Source organism: Eretmochelys imbricata, chromosome 3 (genome assembly GCF_965152235.1).
Source record: "Eretmochelys imbricata isolate rEreImb1 chromosome 3, rEreImb1.hap1, whole genome shotgun sequence".
In the NCBI taxonomy this organism is placed as follows: Eukaryota; Metazoa; Chordata; order Testudines; family Cheloniidae; genus Eretmochelys; species Eretmochelys imbricata.
In genome coordinates this window covers 104,322,665-104,347,044 of record NC_135574.1, presented here as the reverse complement: position 1 = coordinate 104,347,044, position 24,380 = coordinate 104,322,665, and the positions used below count along the sequence as shown (strand labels likewise).

The 24,380-nt window shown below is 42.5% G+C and overlaps 1 protein-coding gene across 1 annotated transcript in view; it reads left to right on the top strand.

Moving 5' to 3' along the window:
- The first annotated feature begins 2,898 nt into the window (after nucleotides 1-2,898).
- Nucleotides 2,899-24,380, top strand: part of MAP7 (microtubule associated protein 7) — a 184,620-nt gene continuing 163,138 nt past the window's right edge. Inside the window, exon 1 of the mRNA XM_077812154.1 lies at nucleotides 2,899-3,031. Coding sequence (XP_077668280.1) covers nucleotides 2,899-3,031 — 133 coding nt within the window. The remainder of the gene's footprint in view (nucleotides 3,032-24,380) is intronic.

Below are 24,380 nucleotides of genomic sequence, written 5' to 3'. Positions count from 1 at the left end.
AAACAGAAGTACAGAGAGATGAGGTAGCCTGCTCATGGTCACACATCTGGTCAGTGGCAGTGTGGAAATAGATCCCAAGTCTCTTGACCTCCCGTCCAGTCCAGTCCTCTCTCCACTAGACCATGTTGCTTCCCCAAATAATGATCATTCTCCTTTAATAACTATTTAAACATATTAAATGCACTTTCATACATATTTAACTCACACGTAAGATGTCCTTCTCAATCCTAAAGCAAGTTATCCTTTCTTTTATCCACCATAGTGGTAACATATAAGAAGTAACAGTGCCAGCTTCCCCATCTGTCATCCCTGTGGGCCAGCCCTCCTGACTGGAGGGGACCACCTGTAAGAATGAAATTGTACTTAAGTCTGTATGGCCCACTCAATCATGGGTGTATTTGCTGAAACTCCTAACAAAGTTTTTTCATTTTTAAATTAATGGTTTAAATAGAACAGGTATTGTAGATGGCTATTTGATAGTTTGTTTTAAAATATCTGCAATATGGAACTGTTAAAAGGAACAGGAGTTTAGTTTTATTAAAATATATATTTGTAAACATGAAAGGAAGGGAAATTATATTAGCCAAACAGTCATGTAGGATAAGCACTTTTCATATGCACTTTAAATTCTTCTGTTTTGGAAACAGAGCCTAGCTACCTGTGAAAACTATGAATGATACACAAGAGGTTAAACACATTCTAATTTATGTGCGTGTGTACCCACAATTACGTACATCTTTGTTGTAGTAAGCATGTACGTGGACAGGGTTTCAGCAACTGAAGCTTATTTCCAGTTTCTCTTTTCCAATACAAAGTAGCAGCCTGAATAAACGCTGGAAGGCAAATTGCTGAGGTAGGAACAACTTGTGTCAGTGTTTTGTTTTGTTTTTTTTTAATTCTACATTTGGCCAACACCTTTCAATACAAAGCACCTTCTACCTTATGATTATTCAAATGTCATCATTCTCTAACTTGCATGGTACACCCAGATAAGCTGGGATATTGCCAAGAGCAAGGGCCCTTGTCAAGAGGAAGTACAGGGGTCAGGCAAGCAAGATAGTAGACTTGGCTCAAAGCCTGTGCTTTTGTGACTACCTTACTGTTTCTCTTAGGTACCTTTTTCTCTTGCTTGGATACAGAGCATGAATGCTTTATGACTACCCTTTCTGAGCTCAGTTAATGCTATGCCTCATCATCCCCCAGTTTTTCCCTGCTAAGTGATATGACTAATGTGTGTGAGAACAGAGCTGTCACCTCTTGCTGACCTCCCAAGGCCCTATCATCAGGGAGAATGGCAGACAAGGTATATTATACTGCTATTTCCAGGCAACCAATTTGGATGTGCAGTTTAAAGGTAACTCAAATAACCTTAACTCTGCCCGTTTCGTCACACAACCTATAGATGAGACACCCTTTCACTTGCATATCTCATATTGTCTGCATTGGCAATATGAGCTCCATATTGCTACTGTATTGTCCTCTAATATTTATGCTGCTGTGTATTTGCCATCTACGTATGGCTGGGGGGTGGGGGGGAGAACATTTTAGACCAGGTGTATGAAATTTCTGATTCTGAAATTTAGATGTGAAAAGAACACCTAGCAACTTCTGAGAGTACAAATAATTTTTTAGGATCTGGTTGAAATTTAAAAATTAAAAATTAATAGTATTTGGTGTGGCAATTGTGCTCTTAGCTTGAGGTTGAGAAATGGTGGAAGTGTTAAAGGAGGCTAAGCTTACCTGCAAAACCAGCTGTACAGGGATTTGCATATCACAGCAATCATTGGATTCTGTGCAAAAACAGTTTAAAAAAATTAGAAGATTGCAAAAGTGTGAGCAGGTCCTCCATTGTGGATGGTGAATGAGAATCCAGAATCACTATGTTAACTTTGCCATCATGATGGGGAAAACTTAGCTGGTTATAATTGATTGTAATTTGGCCTTTCTGCAGAAGTGATTGTAGTTCATTAATGATCTCTTTGCTGTAAAACTGACATTGCAATAGGGAATATTCACTGTACATTCAGCTTAAGCAGCCTTTTCTTTGCTCACATTGTCTGTACAATAAAAATGTGTACACTAGCTTACATTTTCCAAACATGAATAACTCAACACTTGCCAGTAATCCTGGGTGTATGTACTCTTTTATTGCAAAAGGTATGCAATACTTGTGAAGGTGTTAAGTGAAAAACTCATGTTGTTTGAGTTTTGGTTAGGCTGGGGACTGTAAACTTTAATAAACAGAACAGCTGGCAAAATGCAGGCTCATGCCTGCAGCCTTTTAGGCTTCTCTTCACTCAATACTCATCTGCTTGTGCAAGCAGAACTCCATCCTCCTACCGCCCTGCACAGAGCCAAGGAGCAGCCCAGTCGACTAGGTGGTTACAGTGTAAAGAGCTGTAACCCTTTGCACTAAGCATGCAGGAGCAAGCATTCCGGCAGGCTGCTTTCTGCAGCTGAGGAGACAACATTCATAGACTTCCTTTGATTAGGATATGTCACTGTTGTCAGGGCAACTGTTAACGGTGGCGTATCGTATTTTTTCCTCCTGTGTTGCGTGCTGAATATTTTAGTGTGCAGTAGCTGGAAGAAGCTTGGGAAGAGGTGCTGCTGCAGAAAGGAGAAGCTGTGGGCTGGGATCTGATAGAACAGGTTAAAGCAGCAAAGAGAGGCATCCAAACCAATGTGCCTTTAATTAGGGCTTTTATCAAAGGTGGGTGAAATTGCAGGCCCTCAGCTGCCAAGTGGATGTTGGTATTTGTCAGCTCTTTACATACTGCTTATCCATAGGGGATCTATTACAAGTGCTCAAATGAACAGGCAGGTCTGCAGCTAGCTGCTACACAGGCGCTGCAGTTTCTTAAATATATATTGTAATAAGCAAGTGGTAGCAGCAACATGCCTGGGGCAGCTACTACTATCCGACAAGAGAGACTGAAGAAGACAAATGCAAGGACAAATCCCCCTGGTTTATTCACCATTAACGAAGAAGATGAGCAGCAAAAGAATGGAAATGCCAGAAGATTGAAAGGTATGCCATAGTGTTCTCTGTAGTACGTACTGCGTAGCATACAGTACATTTTGCTAGCTGTACCGCATGCTGTCAGGAGTGGTTGTGACCTATCAGTGCAGTTTGTCAGTGGATGTTTGCATACTATATTCATTTATGTGTAGCACAATATTAATGATAAATATATTTTTAAATGAGCTGGATTACTGGCCTACCAATTTAATTACGACTTCTGTTTTGAAATCTTATTTACTAGAAAAATCTGACTTTTAAAAAGTTATTACTAATCCCATTATCCGATAGAGATTAGGGTCTTGTAGTATAAAGGTATAAAATGAATTGCAATGTACCTTCCCTATACAGACCCGCTGATTTTTTTTTCCCCTAATGCTCATATTCTGATGAGATGAATGTCTTTTTAAAACAGGTTGTTGTAGGCTTGCAGAATAATGAGAGAGACTATAGCAGCTAATGAGGAAGGCAGCCTTGGAAAAGACATATGAAATTTGCTGTACTCTAGTTTTTGTAGAGGTTATGGAATGCCTTATGATGACAGAGTGCAGAAAAAAGTATATTCGAATATTGTAACTTCTGAGACGTCTACAACCAAAAATGGGGCATCTCCCATCAAAATATATTTGGTAAGAAAAAAGTCCTTGGTGCTGCTTTTATATTTTTTAATAATAGTGGCTGACTATTATAGAGATCTATCAAGCATTTGTAGCCACCATATCCTGCATCACGTAACATCTTCTGCCAGGATTCTTAAGGTTTACATTCTGTTGGTGTAGCAACAATCCTGCATCTTCGAATTGGACTGGAATTTTAAGTTTGCCCCGTCACAATTCTAATTCTCTCTGCCTGTTCAAGGGATTCCCTCAATATGTGAAAATTCCTTTTCTCTTATGCAGGAAGCAAATAAAGCAATTAGATGCCATGGTTTTGTTTTGGTTTGGTTTTGCTTTTTTTCTTGCCGAACAAATATCACTTGATAAATATCAGTCACCGTATTTTGAGGGTATCAGATTTTTCCATTCAGCCACACAATTAAAAAGGAGAGCCTACCAGGCAAATATTTAAATATCAGAGTAGGGTTAGATTGTTTGGGGATGGACAGTTATTTTCTTGTTCTTGAATGAAATAGCTTGTTGGCTTCTAAAAAGTCCAAGTTTTTAACTGTGTGTTTTATAGTTTTTAATTTTTCTTGAAGACGGTAAAGAACTCACACAGATTTGAGCTTCTCAACAATATAGTATATTGCCAGTCAATGCTAGCACAACAACTGTCAGGGCCTTACAGGAATGTAGTTACTTGCTCAACTGTGTGTATATTTGAACAAGCCCATGTATATATTCCAGATAGGAACACTTCCCCCCCCCCCCTTTCTTCGGTATTCTAAGAAGCCAGTTTCATTTCTTATACCGGTTGGGAGAGTTTCAGAAGCAATAGACACAAGGCTCTGTAGTATCAGCTTCTGTGTTTGGTTTGTCTGAATAGCACTTTCTAGTTTTTCAAGATACAGATTCTTGTCTTCTCTTTGTTTACATAGAGCGATGTTTGGTAAGTGTGCCCTTATCCCAAAGCATTTCTATAAGATCTCATTCCATATCTTTTTTGTCAGGATTGATTGCCATTTTTATCTCATTTTCCTCTTCTCTTGCTTTCTCCCTCCCTGTCCTTCATTATTTCTCTCAGAAACAGTGGGGTGAAAACGGGCCCTATTCATATCCGCGGCTACTTGTATCAGCCAGCAGAGGGGGGCAGAAGGATGTTGCAGCTGGCAAGTTCCCACTCCCCAACTTGCTGGAGTAAAAAGCCTATCAGAGTATATCTAAAGTGGGGTCCATTATATTCCAGTTTTGAGCACAGTAAAATGTAAACAAACAAGTGTGTGTGGCAGAGGGGCATATAGATACAAGTGCATGTGGTCCTCTTCCAGTAGTATAAGATTTATTTTGGCAGCTTACCTGTGAATTTGTTCAGATGCAGTTGGTACATGGTGCGTGATATATGAGAGATTGTTAAAAATATTTTCCAAGAGTAGCTCTTTATAATTGTTTCTCTGAAGACATAAAATGGCCTTTAGTGTTTCTAAAGTACAGTTTACAACTCTGTGCATGTGGGAAGGGGAGGGGTTGGTGGCTGAATCCTTGGTTATATGAAACACAGGCATCCAAGTTTGTGTTCTCCTTCACCTACCTGGTACCAAGCAAGGCCATATCAAAGCTCACTAAAGCAGAAACAAAAGGCACTTGATCAGTCCAGGTATGACTTCCTTTGGTTTTCAGTTACCCATTAATTCTCTGTCACCATTCTCTTAGTGCAGCTTAATCCCAGTTCTCTCCCTGCTTCATCAGCTATGTGCCCAGCATGCTTGTGCAGCTGCTGAGATATTTTTGCAGTGCGTAGTAGGTCAATGTCGTCATCTTAATAGGAGATGGGCAAAATAATCTAATAGGTTTTTTCCATCTCTAATTTCTATAATCAGTGGTGGAGATCTCTCGTACAGCACTTCCCGACTCAGGAGGTCACTCATGAATAGGGTGAACAGGTGTCTGGTTTTCGACTGGAACACCCGGTCAAAAAGGGACGCTGGTGGCTCCAGTGAGCACCGCCGACTGAGCTGTTAAAAGTCCAGTTGTTGGTGCTGCCTGGCTAAGGCAGGCTAGTCTCTACCTGTTCTGACACTGCGCTGTGCTCTGGAAGCAGCCAGCAGGTCTGGCTCCTAGACGTGGGGGCCACGGGGCTCTGTGCACTGTCCCCACCCCGAGCATTGGCTCTGCTTGAGGAGGGGTGGGGTGCCTGCGGTCAAGAGCAGCGCACAGAGCCGCCTAGGAGACGGACCTGCTGCTGGCCACTTCCAGGGCTCAGCGCAGTCCTCAGTGCCAGGACAGGCAGGAAGCCTGCCTTAGCACTCCCCCCTGTGCCACTGACTGAGGGCTGCCAGAGATAACCCCATGCTCCAATCCCCTGCCCCAGCCCTGAGCCCCACCAAAACCCAGAGCCCCCTCCTGCACCCCAAACCCCTCATCCTGGGCCCCATCCCAGAACATGTACCCCCCATCCCAGAGCACTCACCCACCCTGTTTCCCATCCTCCTGTCCCAGCCCAGAGCCCTTCCCACACCCTGAACCCCTCATCCCTGGCCCTACCCCAGAGACTGCACCCCTAGCCCAGTGAAAGTGAGTGAGGGTGGGGGAGAGCGAGCCACCGAGGGAGGGGGAATGTAGTGAGTGGGGGGGCAGGGCCTCAGAGAAGGGGCAGGGAAGGGGACAGGGCCTCGGGGAATGGGTGAGGCTAGGGTGTTTGGTTTTGTGCGATTAGAAAGTTGGCAACCCTACTCATGGCCCTGGGTTTTTAAGGAAGCAATGCATTTAAAAACTCAGCAAGTTAAATAAGGGTTTTGTAATATTATATATTTTTAAAATACTTTTGTGTACCATTCAGGACTTCTCAGTAATATTTAGATTTGTTTAGAATATGATCTTGTATGGTAATTGTTACAATCACCTTGGAAAGAATAAATGTTTAATGGAGAATATGAAACAGCTTTTCTCGGTTAGGGTTTCAGTGGGTTGACTTCAAAGGTAACTATTTCCTTTCACTGGTGTCCTTGAGAGTCCTTACTTATTGTAATTTGAAAAGAGGTCTGATAGACCTTGAGTTTGCTCATTCAGTGCAAAGTCACACTGAAAATGTTTAGCATGCAATTTTTAAAATCTAAAGTATGTTGGAAACAGGCAAAGTCCATCCAGTCTGTTTCTATTCTTATATTTCATTTAATCTGAATCCATTTATTAAATTTACCTTTTAATGCCCTCCTCCTCTAGAAATACATGTAGGAATCTCTCTTTTAGGAGAAAGAGAAGGTGGCAGTGATTGACTGATAGGTTACTGGTGTTAGCTAATACTTTTCTCTGCCCTTCGCACACTGTCAGCTATCTAATTGCTGGTTAGAAGGATGAGAAAAATGGGTTCTGTCCTCTGGTCCCTCACTGAGAATTTCCTGTGAATCGCATGTGCTGTTTCTGAAGACTGCAGTGACCTTGGCTGGATTATCTTCTGCAGTTTCTTGCCAGTCAAGATTTTTTTCCCCTTTCTTTAGTCTATTTGTTGTTGATGTTCTTAATGACTAGTTAATGATCCAGCTATTATAATATGCTCCTTGGAAGCCCTGAACGTTGTTTTTTCACAGGAGATTCTCATGTCAGGAAGTAGGACTATAACCCAGAACCATTCAGACACCGCTTTTCCTTCTTTGTTTTTTCTTTTCTTCTGTTGGACTTTGACTGTTTCCTTTGTCTGAAGTTTTCTGTATTTGTGCCCAGGCCGTTAGTTAAACAAAGCTAGTTCTAGTAAGATATAGAAACAAAACCTAAGTGAACTGAAATGCATGTTTAACTGGGGGGGGAAGTACTTTTTATTTTAAACTCTGGATTTTCAGTTTGAGCTAAAATGTATTCAAACGCAATATAAGAATTAAAGGTGAACTGAATATATAATAGTCTTGCTTTTAAAGAGATGTTTGTACTTAAACACTATATCTGAACAAAGAGTTTGCAATGCTGTCTTTTGTTGTAGTGGCCCTGGTACCCAGGTTCTGTGAAGCTAATCTCAATTTTGTATTAGCTAGGAGTTTCTCAGGTGATAAATCTTAGGCACTGTTTGCTTTAAAGTGAAGTCTGAACTTGAATTGGTGTCAGCTTCCTACTTCCCACCTTCCTACTGTATCAGCACATATCTAAAATGAATCTTAAACTGGAACCACAGTTTCTTCTTTCCGCTAAGTATGGAACCGTTGTGTCTTCATTCTCCTAAGTAGCCTTAGAAAATGGTGAACATTAAGCAAGGTGACTCCTGTATGCCCCCTGAAGCGTCCCTTTTGAAGTTGCTTTTAATTTAGTACTTAAATTCCCAAATTGCCCAGCCATTCCTTTGGATAGAATGCAAGCCCTGAAAGGGTTTTAAGTTACAACAACAATTGTGTTACTTTTATTTCAGAACTAGTATTTTGCTGGAAGGTCTGATTGTCATAATGTCTGGATTCACAAGTTTTTTATTATTTGTTTTACTTCTGAAACATATAAGTGAGCTCAGTTGTAGGTTATGACGTCCTGAAAATGCATCCTTTTCAGCTAGAGTTCAGAGAAGGTTGCTTAATCCAGGAATCCATACTTCTAATGTGTATTGTGTGGCATTTGTATCAGGCACGCAATGTATACGTACTTACAGTGACATATTGAGTGCTGACACTGCATGGCCAGCTACCACAGGTATAAATAGCAGTTTAGATGGGGAGGCTCTGCTCAGGGGAGTTGAGTAGACATACACCTGAACCCTATATACCCTACACAGTGCTATCCGCCCCAAGTGATGCCTCCCATGTCTACACTGCTATTTTAAGCAGTGTAGTGTCCCACTGGCAGAGCCTTCCACTGCAGTGTGTAGGTATACATACCCTACCCACCACCACGAGTGTAGATAAGGCCTGAGATTGTAAGCTCTTTGGGCATGAACTGTCTTTTTGCTCTGTGCTTGTACAGCACCTTGCATGATGGGGTCCTGCTCCATGACTGGGGCTCCTAGGCACTACCCCAATACAAATAATAATACACCTTTTTTTAAGTTTGGTGAATTGCCTGTTTCATTTGCTTATTAATGGCCAAGGAAGAGGAAGCTACTGATAGCATACTGGGGGCTTACTGTACAAATAAACTCCTTTCAGAAGAATTTACAGATCTGAAGCGCTTATAGAAGTCTGTCTAATCAAGTTTTTTGTACTGATTATCAATCAGCTTTCCAGCAGTGCTTCTTAGGCTCCAGCTGTATCTTCAAAGAAACCAGATAAAATGGGCACATAACTTTTCATATATAGCTTTATAATTCCCCTAAACCACCAAGTTTGTGCATGTCTTGTAGGCTTGCCAACTTTCTAATTGCAGAAAACTGAACACCCTGCCCCTTCTCCGAGGCCCTGACGCCGCTCACTCCCTCCCCCATCCCTCCATCTCCCCAACCCTTGCTCACTCACTCATTTTCACTAGGATGGGGCAGGGGGTTGGGATGGGGGGGGGGGTTCCGGCCGGAGGTGCGGGCTCCGGGGTGGGGCCAGAGATGAGGGGTTTGGGGTTCAGGAGGGGGCTCCGGGCTGGGGATTGGGGCTGAGGAGTTTGGAATGTGGGAGGGGGCTCCAGACTGGGGCAGAGGGTTGGATTTGGGAGGGGGTATGGGCTCTGGCTGGGAGTGCAGGCTCTCGGGTAGGGCTGAGGGGTTCGGAGTGCGGGAGGGAGCTCAGGGCTGGGTCAAGGGGGGGGCGGTGCAGGCTCCAGACGGCGCTTACCTCAGCTAGCTCCCAGAAGTGGCCGGTATATCCCTCCAGCTCCTAGGCGGAGGGGCTGGGACCTCTGTGTGCTGCCCCCGCCCGCAGGTGCCGCCACCGCAGTTCCCATTAGCCATGGTTCCCAGCCAATGGGAGCTACAGAGCTGGTGCTTAGGGTGGTGTCTGGCCTAAGAATGGGGACAGTGTGCAGAGCGCCCCTGGCAGCCTTTGTGCTTAGGAACCTGAGGGACATGCCAGCCACACGGAGCCGACCACTCTGGCCCACCGGACTTTTAATGGCCCAATCAGCTGTGCTTACCGGAGTCACCAGGGTCCCTTTTTGACTGGGCCTTCTGGCTGAAAACTGGACTCATGTATAACAAGTATGTCTGGAAAGCCACACGCACACCCTTGTTCACATTCCCTCTTTCTTCACTTTACACTGTCTACATATCTGACCATCCTTTTCATGACTTCAATTTAATAAAATATTTGAACAAAAAAAAGCTGTGTCAGAACTAATAACACCTTTTAAGTGCTGTAGCTGGTATGATGTTGCCTTTTGAAACTGGTAATGTTGGTACCATGTACAAAGTTACATCCATATATTTGGCACATGTATCCATGCCAGAAACATATGTTGGTGGCCTTGGGCCATAAACTGGAGTAAGTGATCATCCAAACATCTACCTTATAATTTTGAAATGCTTATGGTAAACGAATGAAAATACATCTCCATTAAACTGACAATGAAATCCTCCTTCACCTGCTTGATGATGTAAAACTATTAAGGGAAGGTACCTTTTAATATGCTGAGTGAGTAGAGCTGCTCATTCCAAGGCCAGTCAAATGTGCTTTAGGTCTCTGAACAATAACACTGAGTCTCTCAGTTGTCTTGAAAACAAAACAAGAAAAGGGTCATTTTTTCCCTTTGGTGCATGACAGCGATGTCTCTGATGATCACAGAAAGATTTTTGCATCTGGTGCCTAGATGGTAATGTTGCTATGTAATGTTTGTGTTTCAGCTGCGGGCTTTATTTTATTCATCCAGAGCGCTCAGGTAGATTTCCTTTAATATAGCTGCTTATACGTCTAGTCTCATTTTTCTGCAGGTGTTAGGGAAAGGGAGGAATCTCTGTTAGACCACTGTCAAAATTTCACAACTAACGTTTAATTTCATTGGGTTTTTGCGTGTGCGTGTGTGCGCATGCACGTGCATCAACCAGTTTGGGGAGGGTGGGGCAGTTTGAAAGAGAAGGGAGTTTAATGCCGTAGAAAGGTGCCAAACTGATCATCCTGGAAAGTGAAATCTAATATCCACAGAAGAGATATAGCATTGGGTCTGGAAATGTGAGCTTATCCCTCACTGCTGAGTTAATGTGCTTCACCTGAACATGTGGTGACAGTTCAGACTTAATGCTGACTGAGACCTTGAATGTTACTGCAACTTCTAACGGTGGTGCTGTATGCAATGGTGATTTTTGGAATATGATCGAAGGCCCCTGGTCTGAGACTTCAGACTCATTTCACACAGGCCATCAAACAACTGTCAAATGCTAAGACACTTGGCTGGTTTGCCAAAGATTATAACACGTTGCCTGGCACTCGCACATTTGGTAGCCCTGCTACCCCCACTTCCATGGATTCATATATCCAAAGGCCAGAAGGGACCATTGTGCTAATCTTCTCTGACTTCCTGTATAACACAGGCCATAGAACTTCCCCAAAATAATTCCTGTTTGAATTAGAATTTATCTTTTAGAAAAACATCCAATCTTGATTTTAAAATTGCCAGTGATGGTTATGGTGGCTTCTTTGTGCTTTATTTCCAGTTTCTCTAGCTTCAACTTCCAGGCATTGGATCGTGTTATACCTTTCTCTGCTAGACTGAAGAACCTATTATTAAATATTGTACCCCATGTAGGTAATTACAGACTAATCATGTCACGCCTTAACCTTCTCTTTGTTAAACTAAATAGATAGAGCTTCTTGAGTCTATCACTATAAGGCATGTTTTCTAATACTTTAATTGTTCTTATGGCTCTTTTCTGAAACCTCTTCAATTTATAAGCATCCTTCTGGAACTGTGGACACCAGAACTAGGTGCAGTGTTCCATCAGTAGTTGCACCAGTGCCAAATACAGAGGTAAAATGATCTCTCTACTCCTACTCCAGATTCCCCTGTTTATGCATCCAAGGATTGCATTAGCCCTTTTGGTGACCGCGTCGCACTGGGAGGTCATGTTCAACTTGCACACATACAAAATGGGAAATGACTGCCTTGGAAGGAGTACTGCGGAAAGGGATCTGGGGGTCATAGTGGATCACAAGCTAAATATGAATAGTCAGTGTAATGCTGTTGCAAAAAAATTAAACATCATTCTTGGATTTATTAGCAGAAAAATTGTAAGCAAGACACAAGAAGTAATATTTCCACTCTACTCCGCACTGATTAGGCCTCAACTAGAGTATTGTGTCCAGTTCTGGGTGCCACATTTCAGGAAAGTTGTGGACAAATTGGAGAAAATCCAGAGAAGAGCAACAAATTATTAAAGGTCTAGAAAACGACCTATGAGGGAAGATTGAAAAAATAGGGTTTGTTTAGTCTGGAGAAGAGAAGACTGAGGGGGGACATAACTGTTTTCAAGTACATAAAAGGTTGTTACGAGGAGGAGGGAGAAAAAATTGTTATCCTCTGAGGATAGGACAAGAAGCAATGGGCTTAAATTGCAGCAAGGATGGTTCAGGTTGGACAATAGGAAGTTTTTGCTAACTATCAGAGTGGTTAAACACTGGAATAAATAGCCTAGGGAGGTTGTGGAATCTCGATCATTGGAGATTTTTAAGAGCAGGCTGGACAAACCGCTGTCAGGGATGGTCTAGATCAGTGCTACTCAAAGTGGTGGCCCGCGGACTGGTGCCAGTCCGTGAGCCATCAGCTGCCAGTCTGTGCGCACATTGGAAAAAAAAAATTGCCAGTCACCCACATCAGATAGCTTGAGAAGCAATCGTCTAGATAATACTTAGTCCTGCTTTGAGTGCAGGGAACTGGACTAGATGACCTCTCGGGGCCTTTCCTATTCTATGATTATCCACTATGACTCCAAAGGCTTTCTCAGAGTCACTGCTTCCCAGAATAGAAACCCCCATCATGTAAGTATGGACTACATTCTTTGTTCCTATAGGGTATAAATTTACTTCATTCATATTAAAAGGCATACTGTTTGCTTGTGCTCAGCTAACCAAATGATCCAGATTGCTCTGTTATCAGTGACCTGTCCTCCTCATTATTTACCACACCTCCATTCTTTGTGTCATCTGCAAACATAAAATAGTCAATGATAAAATTTTCTTCCAGGTCATTGATAAAAATGTGTAATAGGGTAGGGCTAGGAACCAGTCCCTGTGAGATTAGTAATACACCCACTCAGAACTGGGATTAATTTGCAAACTGGACACCATCAAATTAGGCTTGAATAAAGACTAGGAGCAGATGGGTCATTACACAAACTAAAAATTATTTCCCATTGCTAATTTTTCCCCTTCCTGTTACTCACACCTTTTTGTCAAGAAATGGGCCATCCTGATTATCACTACAAAAGTTTTTTTTCTCCTGCTGATAATAGCCCACCTTAATTGATTAGTCTTGTTGGAGTTGGTATGGTAACCCCCCATCTTTTCATGATTTCTGTATATGTGTGTATAAGCTTTGTTATATAATCTTCCTACTGTATTTTCCACTCCATGCATCTGAAGTGGGTTTTAGCCCACAAAAGCTTATGCCCAAATACATTTGTTAATCTCTAAGGTGCCACAAGTACTCCTCGTTCTTTTTGCTGATACAGATTAACACAGCTACCCCTCTGAAACCACTCGGTGATTCCCCATTTACAATTAGGTTTTAATACCTGTCAGTCAGTTTTTAATCTGTTTATTCAGACAAAGGGGAAAATGAGGGGAAGAGACTAACTCAAATAATTACCCATAGAATATCCTTTAGCCTATGGGGAAGGTGCATTGAGCTGGGATCCAGGAGACCAAGGTTTCAGGGCTCTCATCTTCTACTGTGTGCCGTTATATTTGTGCAATTCACCATCTTTGTTACTGACCAAGGACTTGTTTTCCTACCCAACGAAGCCAAAAATGTCCATTGTTTTATTAGTAAACATTTAAACAAAAATCCAAGAATTATTGAAGAGCTATGGGGCCTAAACTTTCAGGCATAAACAACCTCCAGCTATTTGGGGGTAGGAGGAAGCTTGCTCTTTGAAAAAGCTATTTCAAAACTCAGGTTTCAGAGTAACAGCCGTGTTAGTCTGTATTCGCAAAAAGAAAAGGAGTACTTGTGGCACCTTAGAGACTAACCAATTTATTTGAGCATAAGCTTTCGTGAGCTACAGCTCACTTCATCGGATGCATACTGTGGAAACTGCAGAAGACATTACAATGTGCATGTTAATCAAGTGACCACTCTCCCTACAATGTGCATGATAATCAAGGTGGGCCATTTCCAGCACAAATCCAGGATTTTTTTTCCCAAAAACCACACACACAAACTCACTCTCCTGCTGGTAATAGCTTATCCAAAGTGACCACTCTCCCTACAATGTGCATGATAATCAAGGTGGGTCATTTCCAGCATAAATCCAAGTTTAACCAGAACGTCTGGGGAGGGTGGGGAGGTAGGAAAAAACAAGGGGAAATAGGCTACCTTGCATAATGACTTAGTCACTCCCAGTCTCTATTTAAGCCTAAATTAATAGTATCCAATTTGCAAATGAATTCCAATTTAGCAGTTTCTCGCTGGAATCTGGATTTGAAGTTTTTTTTGTTTTAAGATAGCGACGTTCATGTCTGTAATTGCGTGACCAGATAGATTGGAGTGTTCTCCGACTGGTTTATGAATGTTATAATTCTTGACATCTGATTTGTGTCCATTTATTCTTTTACGTAGAGACTGTCCAGTTTGACCAATGTACATGGCAGAGGGGCATTGCTGGCACATGATGGCATATATCACATTGGTGGATGTGCAGGTGAACGAGTCTGATGTTGTTAGGCCCTGTGATGGTGTCCCCTGAATAGATATGTGGGCACAGTTGGCAACGGGCTTTGTTGCAAGGATAGGTTCCTGGGTTAGTGGTTCTGTTGTGTGGTATGTGGTTGTTGGTGAGTATTTGCTTCAGGCTGGGGGGCTGTCTGTAGGTAAGGACTGGCCTGTCTCCCAAGACTTGTGAGAGTGTTGGGTCATCCTTCAGGATAGGTTGTAGATCCTTAATAATGCGTTGGAGGGGTTTTAGTTGGGGGCTGAAGGTGACGGCTAGTGGCGTTCTGTTATTTTCTTTGTTAGGCCTGTCCTGTAGTAGGTGACTTCTGGGAACTTTTCTGGCTCTATCAATCTGTTTCTTCACTTCCGCAGGTGGGTATTGTAGTTGTAAGAATGCTTGATAGAGATCTTGTAGGTGTTTGTCTCTGTCTGAGGGGTTGGAGCAAATGCGGTTGTATCGCAGAGCTTGGCTGTAGACGATGGATCATGTGGTGCGGTCAGGGTGAAAGCTGGAGGCATGTAGGTAGGAATAGCGGTCAGTAGGTTTCCGGTATAGGGTGGTGTTTATGTGACCATCGCTTATTAGCACTGTAGTGTCCAGGAAGCGGATCTCTTGTGTGGACTGGACCAGGCTGAGGTTGATGGTGGGATGGAAATTGTTGAAATCATGGTGGAATTCCTCAAGGGCTTCTTTTCCATGGGTCCAGATGATGAAGATGTCATCAATATAGCGCAAGTAGAGTAGGGGCGTTAGGGGACAAGAGCTGAGGAAGCGTTGTTCTAAATCAGCCATAAAAATGTTGGCATACTGTGGGGCCATGTGGGTACCCATAGCAGTGCCGCTGATCTGAAGGTATACATTGTCCCCAAATGTAAAATAGTTATGGGTAAGGACAAAGTCACAAAGTTCAGCCACCAGGTTAGCCGTGACATTATCGGGGATAGTGTTCTTGACGGCTGGTAGTCCATCTTTGTGCAGAATGTTGGTGTAGAGGGCTTCTACATCCATAGTGGTCAGGACAGTGTTATCAAGAAGATCACCGATGGATTGTAGTTTCCTCAGGAAGTCAGTGTTGTCTCAAAGGTGGCTGGGAGTGCTGGTAGCGTAGGGCCTGAGGAGGGAGTCTACATAGCCAGACGATCCTGCTGTCAGGGTGCCAATGCCTGAGATGATGTGGCGTCCAGGATTTCCAGGTTTATGGATCTTAGGTAGTAGATAGAATATCCCAGGTCGGGGTCCCAGGGGTGTGTCTGTGCGGATTTGATCTTGTGCTTTTTCAGGAAGTTTCTTGAGCAAATGAGAAACAGATTGATAGAGCCAGAAGAGTTCCCAGAAGTCACCTACTACAGGACAGGCCTAACAAAGAAAATAACAGAACGCCACTAGCCGTCACCTTCAGCCCCCAACTAAAACCCCTCCAACGCATTATTAAGGATCTACAACCTATCCTGAAGGATGACCCAACACTTTCACAAATCTTGGGAGACAGGCCAGTCCTTGCCTACAGACAGCCCCCCAGCCTGAAGCAAATACTCACCAACAACCACATACCACACAACAGAACCACTAACCCAGGAACCTATCCTTGCAACAAAGCCCGTTGCCAACTGTGCCCACTTATCTATTCAGGGGACACCATCACAGGGCCTAACAACATCAGCCACACTATCAGAGGCTCGTTCACCTGCACATCCACCAATGTGATATATGTCATCATGTGCCAGCAATGCCCCTCTGCCATGTACATTGGTCAAACTGGACAGTCTCTACGTAAAAGAATAAATGGACACAAATCAGATGTCAAGAATTATAACATTCATAAACCAGTCGGAGAACACTTCAATCTCTCTGGTCATGCAATTACAGACATGAAGGTTGCTATCTTAAAACAAAAAAACTTCAAATCCAGACTCCAGCGAGAAACTGCTGAATTGGAATTCATCTGCAAATTGGATACCATTAATTTAGGCTTAAATAGAGACTGGGAGTGGCTAAGTCATTATGCAAGGTAGCCTATTTCCCCTTGTTTTTTCCTCCCCCCCCACCCCCCCCAGACATTCTGGTTAAACTTGGATTTATGCTGGAAATGGCCCACCTTGATTTTCATACACATTGTAAGGAGAGTGGTCACTTTGGATGCGCTATTACCAGCAGGAGAGTGAGTTTGGGGGCGGGGGGGGGGGGGGGCGGCGGCGGAGGGTGATAAAACCTGGATTTGTGCTGGAAATGGCCCAACTTGATTTTCATACACATTGTAAGGAGAGTGATCACTTTAGATAAGCTATTACCAGCAGGAGAGTGGGGTGGGAGGAGGTATTGTTTCATGGTCTCTGTGTATATGTCATCTGCAGTTTCCACAGTATGCATCCGATGAAGTGAGCTGTAGCTCACGAAAGCTTATGCTCAAATAAATTGGTTAGTCTCGAAGGTGCCACAAGTACTCCTTTTCTTATTTCAAAACTGCCTACCCTGCAGAGTTTCTTCCTCTGAAGCAGCTGCAATTGGCCACTACGTGAGAGAGTGTAGTGGAAACCACTGTTCTGATCCAGTATGGCAATTCCTAAGTTACTTTATGTATAAAATAAAAACAAAGAGGTTGCACAAGGTCACTTCAGGCATAGCTGGGCATATAACACAGTTCTTTAGTACAATGGACCAAGTCAAATCCACTCTGGCTTTCAGAGTGAATGTACTCTATCTATGTACTTGGCTATCCTGTCTGAAATCACTGATCCATCCACTATATCACACTGCTCACAACTAGGAAGAGAATCCAAGGGCACCTGGTAACCAATGTAGTGCTATCTAATGAATAATTGTGTAATCCACTGTCCAAGTGTGTATTGTGTCCTCTATCTAGAGGCTGCTTCATATAGGTGTTAAGCCTGGTCTACGCTTGAGATTTATACTGGCGTTGCTATGTTGGTTAGGGGTGTGAATAAACCACACCATCTAGAGAAACAGCTATGTTGACAAAATCCACACTGTAGATGTAGTTATGCCAGGAGAAAGGCTTTTGACAGCATGTCTAACACGTTTGGGGGGATTGTGCTCCTGCACTGGCAGAAAATCTCCTTCTGTTGACATATGCTGAATCTGCAGTAGGGGAATATGTTGGCATAGGCTCTGTAGTTTAGACATAGCCTTAGTTTTTTACCTCAAGTGGAAGAGTTCTGTGCTGTTGATCTGAAGGCCCTGGGTTCAGACTCTTCTGATTACCCATGTGTGGAAAAATAGTATGTGATCATATAATTAGTGTGTCATAAAGTAAGGGGGCAGAATTGAAGTTGGACAGGTACCTTACTTTTGGCATTTAACATTTGAGTGCTTTACTTTGCAACACTGATGTTCTTTTAACTTAGTTTTAAGAGTTATTTTATTTTAATACATATGTATCCGACCCACTCTTAAGTTAGTGTGAGGATTTGGAATAATTATAATTACTGAAGTGATTTTATATTGCAAAGCATTGATTTTAGAAGTGAATTTGGATGTTTCAATATTATTTTTATTGAATTTTTATCATTTTGTATCTTGGTTAATGGGAGCTGTTCCTTTAAGAACAGAGTAGGACCAGTGTGCTTGTAGAAGATGGAGAATAGAAGATGGGAGATCTTGCCTAAGAGTGAATGACTCTGCCTATGTAAATTTCAAAAAGGTGTGAACTTGATTTAATAAACTTCACTTTCAAGAAAGCAAGTGTTTTTCTTAAGGTATGATATCAGCACTTATTGCAAGACTGAATGCCTCAGAACTTTGCTGATGATCTAGAGAGTCTGCCCTGTGGATCACTTTTGTAATCTTTTGTTGTTTTAAATTATTTTTTTAGAAATTCTAAAGTAGGAAATTAATACTATAGAAAAAGCATTTCTGCTATAGAAATGGCTCCCAAGTGATTTTAAGGTCTTACTACACTATTTTCTTATGTCTCTTGTTTGAGATTTGTCTTTCACAGTAAAAATCAGATGAGTGGTGGGTATTGTAGTCTAGATCCCAAACTATGTCTTTGCTTTCAGAGTAGCTGGTGTTTTTGTAAAATGATCAGCAGTGAAATACCTGACAGTATTGACACGGAAATTCACTGCAGTAGGTTCCAGAATCAACACCCCATTGAGATAAATAGGGGTAGGTTGAAACTCTTAGAGCTTGTCTGCACTACAATACAACCATGTCAGAGAGCCCAGTTATAACACAGTTCTGTTTTGTGGTGTAGACAGGACCTTAACTGTGTTCCATAACTAGGCAAAGTTTTTTACAAAATGGGAGTATATTGTAACTGTGTCCCCTGACATGGTTATATTTGTCGTGGTGTCGGGGCCTCAAAACTATTGTTCTTGTTTGCAGACTCACTCAGGAAGCGCTGCATCGCTTTACATTCAGGCTATCTTCACAACTGGAAGACACAAATTTAAAAACAAAAATTGTCTAGAACTTGATGGGATTATTTGAGGAGTGCCAGTCTCCACTCAGTTTTACCTCTGATTGAGAGAAGATAATTATGGGGCCCTATTCTTCTTGTAAACCAGGACGATCTATGCAATAAAGTCATTCTTCATTCCACCTTAACACACCTATACGTACACTGCTTACTCAGCTATCCACAAAGTCCCTTTTGTACCTTTTTATTTTTAAATATGATCTCCACCTCACATTTTAGTATAACTTGTTTTTCTGGAATTTTTGAATTAAGAGTTCTAAGTAAAAGGAACCCAGGAACAGTTATTCATGACATTCTCACACATTTCTAAGGGAGAATACCTGCAATTCTGAATAATAACTCTTTAATAATACTTTAGTTCAGGGCAATCCAAACTTTCCCCAACTGAAGACCACAGTAGCAGTTTGCCAGGAGAATGAGTGACATACCTATTTTTCATAAAATGGAGCAAATTGCAGCTACCCATTCAGTATGAAGGCATATCCCACAATCTGCTAAAGTTGCAAGCATGCAATAACCTGCTATAATCCAAGCAGTCTTCCACTTGGATCGAGTTAGTTCCCAGCATGTGGTTCTCCGCAGTGTCTGAAAGACAAACCTGTATGTGAAAGATGAGAGAGACCATGGGCTGTGTTTTCGTTGCTCTTTTACTAATTAAAGGTCAGAAATGAAATTAAAGGTTTCTAAGACTCAAGTGTCCACATTTCATCACTCAGTGTGTGTTTACACCACAGCAGGATGTGATTACAGCATGTGTAGACAGCTGTGGCAATGTAGACTTCACCACTAGCTGTATAAACCCACCCGGGATCTGGAGTATGTACTTGGCAGCTATCTCTCCCATGCTGAAGGCTGTGCTCCTGTGGGCTTCCCACTGTTGGTACCTGAGCTAGCTAGATTAAAGCTATCTCCAGTATATCTACACTTGTTACCATCACACCCCTGATTGCAGTATAGACATACCGCAGAGGGCAGATAATTAATCATTCAAAGAACAGGCATTTTTAGCAGTTCTTCAATGGAGATTCTAATTAAACTGCAGTTCATAAGTCCTTGCTCTCTTTACCATGTGATCTCATCATTTTACAGGTTTGGTTATGCAGCAATTGAACATCTGAATGATGTATTAATAGAGGTTTATGAAGCAATCCAATGCACAGTAGGTGTAAATTAAACAATCTCTTAATTAAAGTCCATGCAAAATTTTATAAAGTACTATGCAGGAAGTTTGTTTTTTCTTTATGTAGTATTTGTTTTGAAGAGGCACACCAATGATTATAGCTTTACAGCTACTTGTAAACAGCCAACTCATGATTTGGTTGGACTAAGCCAGGGCTCATGTGACTGTGCACCGTATGTACAGAGTTCATTGCAGGTTGGCCAGATCATCAAACTCTGATTCAGAAGACAGAAGTTATTGCAGCTAGTTAGGGAGTCCAGGCCACATCTGCAGAACGCTACACTGTCATGTCAGTGCTGGTGCAGACCTGTAGCTGCCTCAATTTATGCACATATTAGGTATAATTACTCAGTTATTTCAGGCCGTAATAATGCCCTCTATTGCTGCAATGGAATGATGATTCGATAAGATTTTCTAAAATAAAAATCTAGCCAGGAAACCTCTTAACAAAACTTCAGGGTAAATCTTTGGTTCCTCCCTTTTATTCTGCGCAAACAAATTTCTTCAAGTAATATCAGTGCTGTTAAAGCCTCCTTATACATTGAACAGCATGAACCTCCGTTCTGCAGCTGTGATAAATGAGTTGAAAACTGTTGGGTCAGTTGTTGTCTTCATGGGAGTGGTAGACAAAAATACTGAATTTGTTTCAAATTTTAATGCTACCCTTTCTCTCTCTTGTTCTGCCTCACCATTGGGGAAAACTGACATCTGCAAAATAGCTACTAATTCAGTTTTTGTAAGTAAAAGTTAATTAAAAGGAACCCTGCCACCTCTCAAGTGCTAATGAACACACAGCTAGGCTGCAGGGAAAGCAGCAGTTTTCCTTTGGAAGGCATAATGGATTTGAGGTCAACCATGGGACTTTATGGGAAACTGTTACTTCCCCTCTGTGTCTGCCCCTGCTTTATCTTCTATTAAGATTATTAAGGAAAATCTACAACCACAGGGGTGAGAACTGAATTTAAAGATGGTTAAATAATAATTATAGTGAATGGCAGTTGTTCAAAGTGGAAAATAGTTAATTGGCAGGGCATTTTGGGGCATGTGTATTTGAGGCCTGTGCTATTAAACAGGCTTACGTGCCTCTTGAAGGAGGAAGTGGACAAGCAATTTGATGAAGTCTGTTATCTTTAAACTGATTGTAAGTGAAAAATACAAAGCATACAAGATTATGAGAAACTCCTAGCTGGACTTCAACATGTTCAGAGAGTGGGAGGCACAATGCAGATTAAATTAATACTGAGATAAGGGCAGGTAATTGGCAAAAAAAAAACCTCACATCTATGCTTCCTGGGCTCTGAGGTTTGCGGGTGTGGACAGTCTGATGAACTAAAGATTAGCATTAAACCTAATTAACATTTTAAAAATATACCACCAGCAGAAAAATTTCCCATTGTCTATTAAGGGAGGGAGCAGAGCAACGGAAGTTTGCGGAAGTGTATACGACTTTTGAGTGCTGATTAATGGTTTCAGCCTGTTTGCTAGGAATGTGACCGCCAAAACAGTACCAATAGTTCAAACTATCAACTTCATGAAAAAACTTGTACAGATACAGACAGACATCCTCCTCCTTTCCAAATGCAAACAGATGGACATCATACCAAAAGGACTGAAGGTAAAAAATCCATTACAATCTACATACTACACAGACTATGCTGACAGCTTGTCACACGCTCTCAAAGAAACTGCAGAACCACCTGATCAACATCCTCTACAGCAAATAGGGAAATATTAAGAATGAGCTCTCAAAACTGGATACTCCCATAAAAAACAACCTTCGACACAAACTTCCTCGTGGCTGGACTTTACTAAAACTAAACAAGCCATTTACAACACACACTTTGCTTCTCTGCAAAGAAAAAGGACACTAAATTATCTAAACTACTACATGCCACAAGGGGCCACAGCAATGGTTCCCTTAACCCACCGAGCAATATTGTTAATCTATCCAACTATACTCTTAACCCAGCAGAAGAATCTGTCCTATCTCGGGGCCTCTCCTTCTGCCCCTCCGCCCCCACGAACATGATACAGTTCTGTGGTGACCTAGAATCCTATTTGACATCTCTTACTCAAGGAATATGTCCAACACACTTCTGAACATACTAATCCACAGAGAGCTTCCTACCAACACTACAAAAAGAAGGATTCTAGGTGGACTCCTCCTGAAGGTCGAAACAGCAGACTGGACTTCTACATAGAGTGCTTCCGCTGACGTGCACGGGCTGAGATTATGGAAAAGCAGCATCACTTGCCCCATAACCTCAGCCATGCAGAACACAATGCCATCCACAGCCTCAGAAACCACTCTGACATCATAATCAAAAAGGCTGACAAAGGAGGTGCTGTTGTCATCATGAATAGGTCGGAATATGAACAAGAGGCTGCTCGGCAGCTCTCCAACACCACTTTCTACAGGCCATTACCCTCTGATCCCACTGAGGGTTACCAAAAGAAACTATAGCATTTGCTCAAGAAACTCCCTGAAAAAGCACAAGAACAAATCCGCACAGACACACCCCTGGAGCCCCGACCTGGGGTATTCTATCTGCTACCCAAGATCCATAAAACTGGAAATCCTGGGCGCCCCATCATCTCAGGCATTGGCACCCTGACAGCAGGATTGTCTGGCTATGTAGACTCCCTCCTCAGGCCCTACGCTACCAGCACTCCCAGCTACCTTCGAGACGCAACTGACTTCCTGAGGAAACTACAATCCATCAGTGATCTTCCTGAAAACACCATCCTGGCCACTATGGATGTAGAAGCCCTCTACACCAACATTCCACACAACGATGGACTACAAGCCATCAGGAACACTCTCCCCAACAATGTCACAGCAAACCTGGTGGCTGAATTTAGTAACTTTGTCCTCAGCCATAACTATTTCACATTTGGGGACAATGTATACCTTCAAATCAGCAGCACTGCTATGGGTACCCGCATGGCCCCACAGTATCCCAACATTTTTATGACTGACTTAGAACAACGCTTCCTCAGCTCTCGTCCCTTAACGCCCCTACTCTACTTGTGCTATATTGATGACATCATCATCATCTGGACCCATGGAAAAGAAGCCCTTGAGGAATTCCACCATGATTTCAACAATTTCCATCCCACCATCAACCTCAGCCTGGTCCAGTCCACACAAGAGATCCGCTTCCTGGACACTACAGTGCTAATAAGCGATGGTCACATAAACATCACCCTATACCGGAAACCTACTGACCGCTATTCCTACCTACATGCCTCCAGCTTTCACCCAGACCACACCACATGATCCATTGTCTACAGCCAAGCTCTACGATACAACCACATTTGCTCCAACCCCTCAGACAGAGACAAACGCCTACAAGATCTCTATCAAGCATTCTTACAACTACAATACCGACCTGCTGAAGTGAAGAAACAGATTGACAGAGCCAGAAGAGTACCCAGAAGTCACCTACTACAGGACAGGCCCAACAAAGAAAATAACAGAACGCCACTAGCAGTCACCTTCAGCCCCAAATTAAAACCTCTCCAACGCATTATCAAGGATCTACAACCTATCCTGAAGGACGACCCATCACTCTCACAAATCTTGGGAGACAGGCAAGTCCTTGCTTACAGACAGCCCCCCCAAATACTCACCAGCAACCACACACCACACAACAGAACCACTAACCCAGGAACCTATCCTTGCAACAAAGCCTGTTGCCAACTGTGTCCACATATCTATTCAGGGGACACCATCATAGGGCCTAATCACATCAGCCACACTATCAGAGGCTCATTCATCTGCACATCTACCAATGTGACATATGCCATCTTGTGCCAGCAATGCCCCTCTGCCATGTACATTGGTCAAACTGGACAGTCTCTACATAAAAGAATAAATGGACACATCAGATGTCATGAATTATAACATTCATAAACCAGTCGGAGAACACTTCAATCTCTCTGCCCACTCGGTTTCTGATCTCAAAGTGAATATCCTTCAACAAAAAAACTTCGAAAACAGACTCCAACGAGAGACTGCTGAATTGGAATTAATTTGCAAATTGGATACAATTAACTTAGGCTTGAATAGAGACTGGGAGTGGTTGAGTCATTATACTAAGTGAAACTAATTTTCCCCTTGTTTATTCCTCTGCCCCCTCCCCCCCTTCGCCCCCCAGCACTGTTCCTCAGACGTTCTTGTGAACTCCTGGAAATGTGCTGGAAATGGCCCACCTTGATGATCACTGGTTTTCTCTTCCTCCACCCCACTCTCCTGCTGGTAATAGCTCATCTTAAGTGATCACTCTCCTTACAATGTATATTTTTTTATGGTCTGTGTGTATATGTAAGATCTGCTCACTGTACTTTCCACTTTATGCATCCGATGAAGTGAGCTGTAGCTC